At 41.8% G+C, this 10,315-nt stretch overlaps 5 protein-coding genes across 6 annotated transcripts in view; 4 read left to right on the plus strand and 1 right to left on the minus strand.

Moving 5' to 3' along the window:
• LOC139549743 (gastrula zinc finger protein XlCGF17.1-like) overlaps nucleotides 1-10,315 on the plus strand; it is a 627,316-nt gene that overhangs the window by 237,532 nt on the left and 379,469 nt on the right. The window lies entirely within an intron of this gene.
• LOC139548097 (zinc finger protein ZFP2-like) overlaps nucleotides 1-10,315 on the minus strand; it is a 210,398-nt gene that overhangs the window by 131,935 nt on the left and 68,148 nt on the right. The window lies entirely within an intron of this gene.
• The window catches only part of LOC139548119 (zinc finger protein ZFP2-like), a 408,144-nt gene that overhangs the window by 106,668 nt on the left and 291,161 nt on the right, over nucleotides 1-10,315 (plus strand). The window lies entirely within an intron of this gene.
• The window catches only part of LOC139548854 (zinc finger protein 180-like), a 300,106-nt gene that overhangs the window by 9,562 nt on the left and 280,229 nt on the right, over nucleotides 1-10,315 (plus strand). The window lies entirely within an intron of this gene.
• LOC139550153 (chemotaxis regulatory protein ChePep-like) overlaps nucleotides 9,473-10,315 on the plus strand; it is a 214,713-nt gene continuing 213,870 nt past the window's right edge. Inside the window, exon 1 of the mRNA XM_071360834.1 lies at nucleotides 9,473-10,138. Coding sequence (XP_071216935.1) covers nucleotides 9,793-10,138 — 346 coding nt within the window. The 5' untranslated portion in view covers nucleotides 9,473-9,792. The remainder of the gene's footprint in view (nucleotides 10,139-10,315) is intronic.

Genomic DNA, 10,315 nt, shown 5'->3' on the forward strand with positions numbered 1-10,315 from the left:
TGTAAATGTCTTACAAGCATTAATCTATATATATATATATTAAATACATATTGAAAGATAAATGGCATCAACATACAATTGAATGCAAAATAGAAGAAAATATTGGAGAAAGCACTAGCCAATACAGTACTGCCATACAGTAACAGGACTGCCATACAGGCCTAATATCACATTTCAAGATATCTTTGTACACAAATTGTTCAATATTTTATCAAGCTGACTCGAAAGATTACACACAACATTTTGCTGCGTGGCAATACTGTGTTTGGATTTTAAAGGGCATTTATACAAAAGAGGTAGTCTAGACACTGTATTAATACCATTATGCATTTGAATCCATCTACAGCTACCATCTAAGATATTAATTTCCCTCCACAAGGGGGCGGACATGTAACGTTTCCAAAATGGGATAGTATTGTCCATGTAACGTTTCCAAAATGGGATAGTATTGTACATGTAACGTTTCCAAAATGGGATAGTATTGTCCATGTAACGTTTCCAAAATGGGATAGTATTGTCCATGTAACGTTTCCAAAATGGGATAGTATTGTCCATGTAACGTTTCCAAAATGGGATAGTATTGTACATGTAACGTTTCCAAAATGGGATAGTATTGTACATGTAACGTTTCCAAAATGGGATAGTATTGTCCATGTAACGTTTCCAAAATGGGATAGTATTGTCCATGTAACGTTTCCAAAATGGGATAGTATTGTCCATGTAACGTTTCCAAAATGGGATAGTATTGTACATGTAACGTTTCCAAAATGGGATAGTATTGTACATGTAACGTTTCCTAAATGGGATAGTATTGTACATGTAACGTTTCCAAAATGGGATAGTATTGTACATGTAACGTTATGGCCTCTTGTGAGTTAATAGTATTGCATGCTGTAGCAGGCTATATAAAGAGGAAGACCTCCATTGACGATTCAGTTCGTTGTAACATCTCGTCTGGACAGGTCACCGTCCTTAGTTAGTTAGTTAACGTTAGCTAGTTCATTATCACAAAAGTGAGAACTGCTCTAGATTGGAAACTTACGTTAATGAGTGTAAAGCCATGTTGGCTTTATGGAAACGATATACAATATATGGGAAAGAATATAGTTGAGGGAAATAATCCAAACCTAGTTGTGCCTAGTTAGGACATAACGTTAGCTAGCTAGATAACGGTACTGTACTGTAGCTCATACAACGCCGACGGTCAAACCCGGCTTTCTAATATTTACGGTAATTAACTATAGTAACGTTATGGAAGATGTTCACAGAAAACCATAATTGTCTTTGTTATTCATTATTAGTATGTTATACTATTATATAAATTATTTCGAGACATATTCAGAGGCAAACATCAACCCAACTTAACCTTTTTAACTTGTTGTCGCATCCAAACTTGTCACCATCGTTTTCAGTTGTAATTGCGAAGTTCCCGGAAGAAGTCCAGCAACAACGGAGGTTCCTCGATGAACCCACCTTCTAACAAGTTCTTTGAAGAACCTTTTGGGGCTGTTTTTCATTGACCAAGAACCCTACGGTTCTTAGGGGATCTGAGAACAACTCCAGTTGAACCCTTCATTTTTAGAGGTGTAGTCGGCTCTATTTACTCTCAGATTCAAACATGCTGATTAGCATCAACGATCAAGTCAGCTGCTGCTGCTCCAATACAGTATGAGGTGAGACGGTGAACTGACGTTGAACCGGGCAGTCAGCTGCTGCTGCTCCAATACAGTATGAGGTGAGACGGTGAACTGATGTTGAACCGGGCAGTCAGCTGCTGCTGCTCCAATACAGTATGAGGTGAGGCGGTGAACTGATGTTGAACCGGGCAGTCAGCTGCTGCTGCTCCAATACAGTATGAGGTGAGACGGTGAACTGACGTTGAACCGGGCAGTCAGCTGCTGCTGCTCCAATACAGTATGAGGTGAGACGGTGAACTGATGTTGAACTGGGCAGTCAGCTGCTGCTGCTCCAATACAGTATGAGGTGAGACGGTGAACTGATGTTGAACTGGGCAGTCAGCTGCTGCTGCTCCAATACAGTATGAGGTGAACTGACGTTGAACCGGGCAGTCAGCTGCTCCAATACAGTATGAGGTGAGATGGTGAACTGACGTTGAACCGGGCAGTCAGCTGCTGCTGCTCCAATACAGTATGAGGTGAGACGATGAACTGACGTTGAACCGGGCAGTCAGCTGCTGCTGCTCCAATACAGTATGAGGTGAGACAATGAACTGACGTTGAACCAGGCAGTCAGCTGCTGCTGCTCCAATACAGTATAAGGTGAGACGATGAACTGACGTTGAACCGGGCAGTCAGCTGCTGCTGCTCCAATACAGTATGAGGTGAGACGGTGAACTGATGTTTGAACTAGGCAGTCAGCTGCTGCTGCTCCAATACAGTATGAGGTGAACTGACGTTGAACCGGGCAGTCAGCTGCTCCAATACAGTATGAGGTGAGACGGTGAACTGACGTTGAACCGGGCAGTCAGCTGCTGCTGCTCCAATACAGTATGAGGTGAGACGGTGAACTGACGTTGAACCGGGCAGTCAGCTGCTGCTGCTCCAATACAGTATGAGGTGAGATGGTGAACTGACGTTGAACCGGGCAGTTAGCTGCTGCTGCTCCAATACAGTATGAGGTGAGACGGTGAACTGACGTTGAACCGGGCAGTCAGCTGCTGCTGCTCCAATACAGTATGAGGTGAGACGGTGAACTGACGTTGAACCGGGCAGTCAGCTGCTGCTGCTCCAATACAGTATGAGGTGAGACGGTGAACTGATGTTGAACTGGGCAGTCAGCTGCTGCTGCTCCAATACAGTATGAGGTGAACTGACGTTGAACCGGGCAGTCAGCTGCTCCAATACAGTATGAGGTGAGACGGTGAACTGATGTTGAACCGGGCAGTCAGATGCTGCTGCTCCAATACATTATTAGGTGAGACGGTGAACTGACGTTGAACCGGGCAGTCAGCTGCTGCTGCTCCAATACAGTATGAGGTGAGACGATGAACTGACGTTGAACCGGGCAGTCAGCTGCTGCTGCTCCAATACAGTATGAGGTGAGACGGTGAACTGACGTTGAACCGGGCAGTCAGCTGCTGCTGCTCCAATACAGTATGAGGTGAGACGGTGAACTGACGTTGAACCGGGCAGTCAGCTGCTGCTGCTCCAATACAGTATGAGGTGAGACGGTGAACTGATGTTGAACTGGGCAGTCAGCTGCTGCTGCTCCAATACAGTATGAGGTGAACTGACGTTGAACCGGGCAGTCAGCTGCTCCAATACAGTATGAGGTGAGATGGTGAACTGACGTTGAACCGGGCAGTCAGCTGCTGCTGCTCCAATACAGTATGAGGTGAGACGGTGAACTGATGTTGAACTGGGCAGTCAGCTGCTGCTGCTCCAATACAGTATGAGGTGAGACGGTGAACTGACGTTGAACAGGGCAGTCAGCTGCTGCTGCTCCAATACAGTATGAGGTGAGACGGTGAACTGACGTTGAACCGGGCAGTCAGCTGCTGCTGCTCCAATACAGTATGAGGTGAGACGGTGAACTGATGTTGAACTGGGCAGTCAGCTGCTGCTGCTCCAATACAGTATGAGGTGAACTGACGTTGAACCGGGCAGTCAGCTGCTCCAATACAGTATGAGGTGAGATGGTGAACTGACGTTGAACCGGGCAGTCAGCTGCTGCTGCTCCAATACAGTATGAGGTGAGACGGTGAACTGATGTTGAACTGGGCAGTCAGCTGCTGCTGCTCCAATACAGTATGAGGTGAGACGGTGAACTGATGTTGAACTGGGCAGTCAGCTGCTGCTGCTCCAATACAGTATGAGGTGAACTGACGTTGAACCGGGCAGTCAGCTGCTCCAACACAGTATGAGGTGAGACGGTGAACTGATGTTGAACCGGGCAGTCAGCTGCTGCTGCTCCAATACAGTATGAGGTGAACTGACGTTGAACCGGGCAGTCAGCTGCTGCTGCTCCAATAAAGTATGAGGTGAGACGGTGAACTGACGTTGAACTGGGCAGTCAGTCATTCATTCTGTACTATGAGTCTGGTCTAACATTGTTACTGCACATTGTGGTGGAAATTCTAACCAATCAGGAAAGACTTTATCATTTCTTCAAACAATCAACCTTTATTTGATAAGAATTGCAATAATGTAGCTGGTCAGCCCTACACTCTGAGGTGGAAGGCCGAGAGCTCGATGACACAAGGAGTTCAGAAGCCTTATATAGTCAAACTATCTTGTGCATATAGAAAACACGTGATCTTGGTATGTGTACATGTGTGTAGAACGAGACACAGACTAACTGGGAATTGGTCGTCTCGTTCTGTAGCAACAGATAGTTATTCTAGTTTTCCAGTGAGGTGTCAAAACAACAGGAAATCACTCTAGACACAGTTCCTCTGAAGTAGATCAACGATTCCCTGAATTTTGGCAAGCAAGCGCCTTTGGCCTGTCTGCCCAGAGGGTGTGTCTAGAACTAGTCTAGAGATAAATCAGATCCAGCCTGAACTGTGTGATGTTGTAGGGAGTTGTAGTTTCTCTAGAGATAAATCAGATCCAGACTGAACTGTGTGATGTAGTAGGGAGTTGTAGTTTCTCTAGAGATCAATCAGACCCAGACTGAACTGTGTGATGTAGTAGGGAGTTGTAGTTTCTCTAGAGATAAATCAGACCCAGACTGAACTGTGTGATGTAGTAGGGAGATGTAGTTTCCAACAGGCCAATATTCTACATAGTTTAGCTCATAAAACGTAATTAACTACAATGACCATAATCCATTGCGTGCCTACTTGTCTTGTCTCGCATTTCACTACAATAACAACTGACTGTGACCTATAACATTTGATTTATGAAGGTAATGTGTGTAAAATGTACTTTTCCCCACATCTCTTTATATTGCTTATGCATATTCGGTGGCCTGACTGCGTCAAAGGCCCATCCTGGTAGATCTGAACCTAATGCAGCTTGGAGTGATCGGATGACAGAAGTCACATTTAGGTGCCAGGTGTAACTGAGGCCATAGATGCATCATATCCATTACTTTGAGTGTTTTATATAATATAACTAAATGTGTTTCTTTCTGTGTTGCAGGGGCAGTCATGAAATGGAACAGCAAGGCCACAGAACATGACATAATAAGCAGAGCTGTGGGAGACCACCTCAAGCCCCTGGTAGAGCCGGGGGTGGTGTTTACCACTCCACCACACCTTCAGCAGGCAGGAAAAGTGATACTGTTTTTCATACTAAGATGGACCAAGAGTCTGTTGATTGGTCAGTCATTGGATTCATTTGTTGAAATCAAATCAAGCTTTATTTATACAGCACATTTCAGACATGGATGCAACACAATGGCTTCTCAGGAAAAAACAATGAAAATAAACAGGAATATTTAGTACACAAACATAAGAGGATAAAAAACAATAATACCAACTTAAAGACTAATGAGCATCCTAAGGAAATGCCATTGATTAAAATATAAAAATATCCAATCCAAAAATATAAGCTTGTTTTTTAAGATGGGCTCTGAAAGTCACTATGGGGTGACCAATGAAAGTTGACTAGTGTTAGGAATTTTGTTAATAAATAATTAAAACAATTTCTAGCTTTAGATAAAACTATAACTAATTGAACTCTGCACGCCTGTTGAAAAGAGATTTGTGTTGTGGGTCATAAAATAAGCAGAAAGGGTCGTTAAACTATGGTTGAACTGACCCAACTGGCCCTGAGGTGTTTAGATAAGGCTGTGGGTAACTTTTTAGGTCTTCCATTATCTTGAGTTGTCTGCTAAAGTGGTAATAAATTATAGTGAGCCTTCAGGAGAATATATTATATTGTGTGTCATGTGTGTGCGCTGGGAAGTTGTAACGAACTTTTGAACCTGTTTTCTATTAGTCAGGACAAGGAGACTTATTCTGTAACCTATGACGTCATATATTGTATATAAACCTGTTGTTTATGATCAAATGGTAGCGTGCTCCGAGAGTAAACACTATTATCTCATTTTAATAAGACTGTATCCTGTCTAATTTATGTTAATAAGTATCTTACAAACAACAACTAGTAACAAGAACTGGGACATAAAATACACCCACCATGAGACCCACTGAATTTGCCCAAGAAGAGGCAAACAAAAGAAAAACCCACAACAAACTTAGACAGAAAGTGGAACAACTAAAGGTGTTGACTCTCCACATCTATCAAGACAACTGGAGCACTGGGCCAGACACTCTTAAATAGAACCTGGACCAGCACAGGTGAAACACCTTCCCACTAACGAGATGGACAAGCCAGCACAGGTGTAACACATACAGACTAACGAGGTGACGCCAATCAGTGCACCCTACATGCTAACGAGCTATACGTGCTGAAATCCAACCTCAAAACATAAATGGAAAAACCAAAGACTGTAACACCTTCCCCCTTAAGACAACAAATATATCCTATATTTTTGTTGGACAACAGAAAACAATTTCCATTTCACATTATCAACTACAATGCTTCACCAATACAATATAAACATGGTGTCTACTGGCTGTCAACAATTAAAAACAAGAAAAAATATATAATTTTTTCCCACAAGCTTCTAGAACTCTCGTCCACTTGGAACGAGCCCAAGCAAAACTCATCTCCAATACTCCGTGCAGTCATCTCCGTGCAGTCAAAATAAATTGTGATCCATGGCAACTCACTGGCTAAACGCAAAACACAAATCTTTTTGACTGCCCACCCTTGAGATAATCAGCAACCAAGTTGTCCTTACCACACGGACATGTCTGATTTCAAGAGGAAACTCCTGCAATAACCATAGTAACTTTCCAAATCACTGCGGAGCTTCTCTCTCTTTTCAGAGTTCACTCGATAGGCATGTTGTTGGATCGGGGCCCAGTCCCCAATGTCATGCTCTAGTACATTTGGGTTAGCACATCTGAGAATGAATCCTGATATTCTAAAAGCAGGGCAACATTGTCAATATAATTGTACCAAACAATTGTCAGTTGGTTGCATGAATAAATATCATTACTAAATGCTACATGAAATGTAAATATGAAATATTTGATTGCATAGTCATATTTTCAACGTCTTTTCAATTACATTTTGCTAGGTGGGATAGCCCAATGTCAAAACACAGTTTTAAAGTGTCAAAATCAATAACCAATTTGCAGAAACAGTTTGGGATAAATTGAAAACCTAAACATAACATGTGCTATTTACACAAACATCTGCCACAATAATCGTTTAAAAAAAAGCACCTTATAAATTGCACAAGCACCAAAAATGCTGCTGTTTTGACAAGTAATCACTGATCACTGATATCGATTAGGGGGAAATCAGGTTGTTCGTGCTGTTGAAACTGTCAACTAAAAAAACACATGGAAATGGGAGATATCTTTTATCTCACTGATTAGAGGACAACATGCAGAAGACAGTCAGCTACATTCTGGAGTGACGCATTTCAATTTAGGGGTCGCTAAACAAAGGAACGCAACACTTATTTGTCATCACTCATCGATATAATGCTAAAATCATTTGTGCGAGAGGAGGGAGATGAGGTTGCACGTCCTGTTAAAACTAACAGCTCAAAAACCACCCGAATCTGGGAATAATGTGTACATCCCTGGTTAGAGGACAATTTGTAGAAAACAGCTTGCTACAATTTGAAGTGTTGCATTTTTATTCAAGTGGGTCACCAACGTGGTAAGTTTAACAACTCTTTTTGTTACTGACTTTGTTAAATCACATAAATAGTACTCTTCCAATTCAGAGCCTGGATTTTCCCCCTGAGGCTAATATCCATATCATGTTGAAATCAATAGAACAGGGGAAAAACGTTTAGGCTTCTACATTGTGACATCATTAAAATACTCCTTCTACATTGGTAAAAATATTCTACATTGTGACATCATTTCATTGATATCATGAAACAACCCCATGTATTTTATGATGTTTGATCAGAGATCTTTTATCAGAGTACCTCTTCCCACATTGATTACAGCTATGCGGTTTCTCTCCTGTGTGTGTTCTCTGGTGTACAGTCAGTTCCCCAGATGTAACAAAACTCTTCCCACATTGAGAACAGCTAAAAGGTTTCTCTCCTGTGTGTATTCTCTTGATGATTTATGAGAAAAGTATCGTCCAACTCTGGGGTATCTCACTGCACCCTCAAATGCCATGTTTTGAAATATACAGACAGACAGATTAAAAGTAATTTTACATTGTATAACTGTACTTCTGACAGCCAACTTTCTAAGTCCGCCCATAACTTTATGACATTAAAACATTCCCAGAAGGATTATTGAGTCATTGTTAGTTTTACACTGAAGACATGACTCTGCCGTTGTGCTGTAGAATTTGTGAATTTTGTCTCTTGTATAATAAGGGACTATCATTTGTCCCAACATCACAGGCCACAGACTTTGATGCAGTTAAAGACTTCCAAAAGTGTTTCCGCAGTTTAAGATCAACTGAGTTTTTTAAAATGGGGTTTCTCCCTGTGCACCTGCCAATGTAAATCCATTGAACGAGACAAGTTACCAGACAGGACATATTGCTAATGTTCTTCCCATTGATAACCTGAATGACAATTAACTTGTGGGCGGTTGTGGGGATGACGTCCTATTCGATGACGTCGTCCATCGGGATTCCCCAAAAAAGAAGACGCTCTGGATTGATCACTGGAGTCAGATGTGAAGGAGGAGGTTGACCATCAGGAGTCAGATGTGAAGGAGGAGGTTGATCATCAGGAGTCAGATGTGAAGGAGGAGGTTGATCATCAGTGAACCTCAAGGATTGTGGCTGGGCTGGCGTTTCCACTTCCAGCTTGGTCATATATTTTGATACATTGAATGTTGATACTGTGAAACTATGTTATATATTTGTTCCTCCTGTTTCATGAAGTGATGTCACTAAGTACTGCCCCTATATATACAATGCATTCAGAAAGAATTCAGACCCCTTCACTTTTTCCACATTTTGTTACGTTACAGCCTTATTCTAAAATTGATTCAATCATTTTTTCCCCTCATCAATCTACACAATAACCAATAATGACATCACAATACCCCATAATGACAAAGCAAAAACAGGTAAATAAATGAAAAAAATTGATTTTCTTTAGGACATTTCTAAGGGACCCCAAACCTTTGAATGGTAGTGTACATCTACATGATGTATTTTTACACCATGTAGGAGCAGTATGGACCTAGTCTGTTCAATATATACATCTACATGATGTATTGTTACACCACGTAGGAGCAGTATGGACCTACAGTAGCTTGCTAATTATTTAGATTTAGTTTGAGTTAATGAAACTGCCTTAAATGTGCAGTTGTAAACGTTTTTTTATTTGCACTAATCAATCAACACATTCCGGCCTTTGTATGTCTCGATATAATAGTATTATTGAATTAAATCCGTTTCAAATAATCTTTGTCTGAAAATAAAATATGATCCTCAACTGCGTTTCCCCTCCAGTCAGCAGACGGCGATGTGCGTCTTTCAGGCGACGCTGCCAGCGTGACGTATAATCTAGTGGACGGTTCTTCAGAAACAGCTCGTCACCCACCTCGGTAGCTTGCTAGCCAACATAGCCGAAAGATTCAAGTTATTTATACGCTTTCGGTGTATATTAGCTGCTGTGTTTTCGACACACTTCGGTCGTATCTACTTGTTAACCTATTTAATATTACGTTATTTTGTATTAGTCAGCTATAGTAGCTGGCTGGTTAAATTAGCACTAGGCTAGTCGCTAATGATAGCTAGCTAGCTAACATCCCCGACCATGAGCTCCCTAAACTTCTCCCCTCTTGTTAAAGAAGAGGTGGTCTGCTGGACGGAGAAAGAAGCTCTGGGGCTGAACATTGTCGTGAAAGAGGAGGAGGAAGAAGAGGTTGTCACAGTAAAACAAGAGGTAGAGGGTGAGGCTGTTACATTGAAAGAAGAAGAGAAAGACGTTTCAGTGAAAGAAGAGGAAGACGAGTTCAGAGTGAAAGAGGTGGAAGATGTTACTGTGAAAGAAGAGGAGGAAGAAAAAGAGGAGGATGCCGTTTTTGGAGTGAAGAAGGAAGGGGAGATTACTGTCACACTGATAGATGAAGAGGGGGAGATAGGAGATCTGAGTAACACCAGTAAGTACCGCCTTAAATTTGTTTTTAACTTTGGGTATTCAGAGTTGGCTCGTCAATACCTCTTCAACGGAGGGCCCAGGATGATGACTGATATGTCTAGAATCAGACGACGTAGAGAACAAGCTACCCCTTGTTTTCTCAGTTCCGTTTCCAAAAAGTGACTTAACATATATATTT

This window comes from Salvelinus alpinus, chromosome 2, assembly GCF_045679555.1.
Source record: "Salvelinus alpinus chromosome 2, SLU_Salpinus.1, whole genome shotgun sequence".
In the NCBI taxonomy this organism is placed as follows: Eukaryota; Metazoa; Chordata; class Actinopteri; order Salmoniformes; family Salmonidae; genus Salvelinus; species Salvelinus alpinus.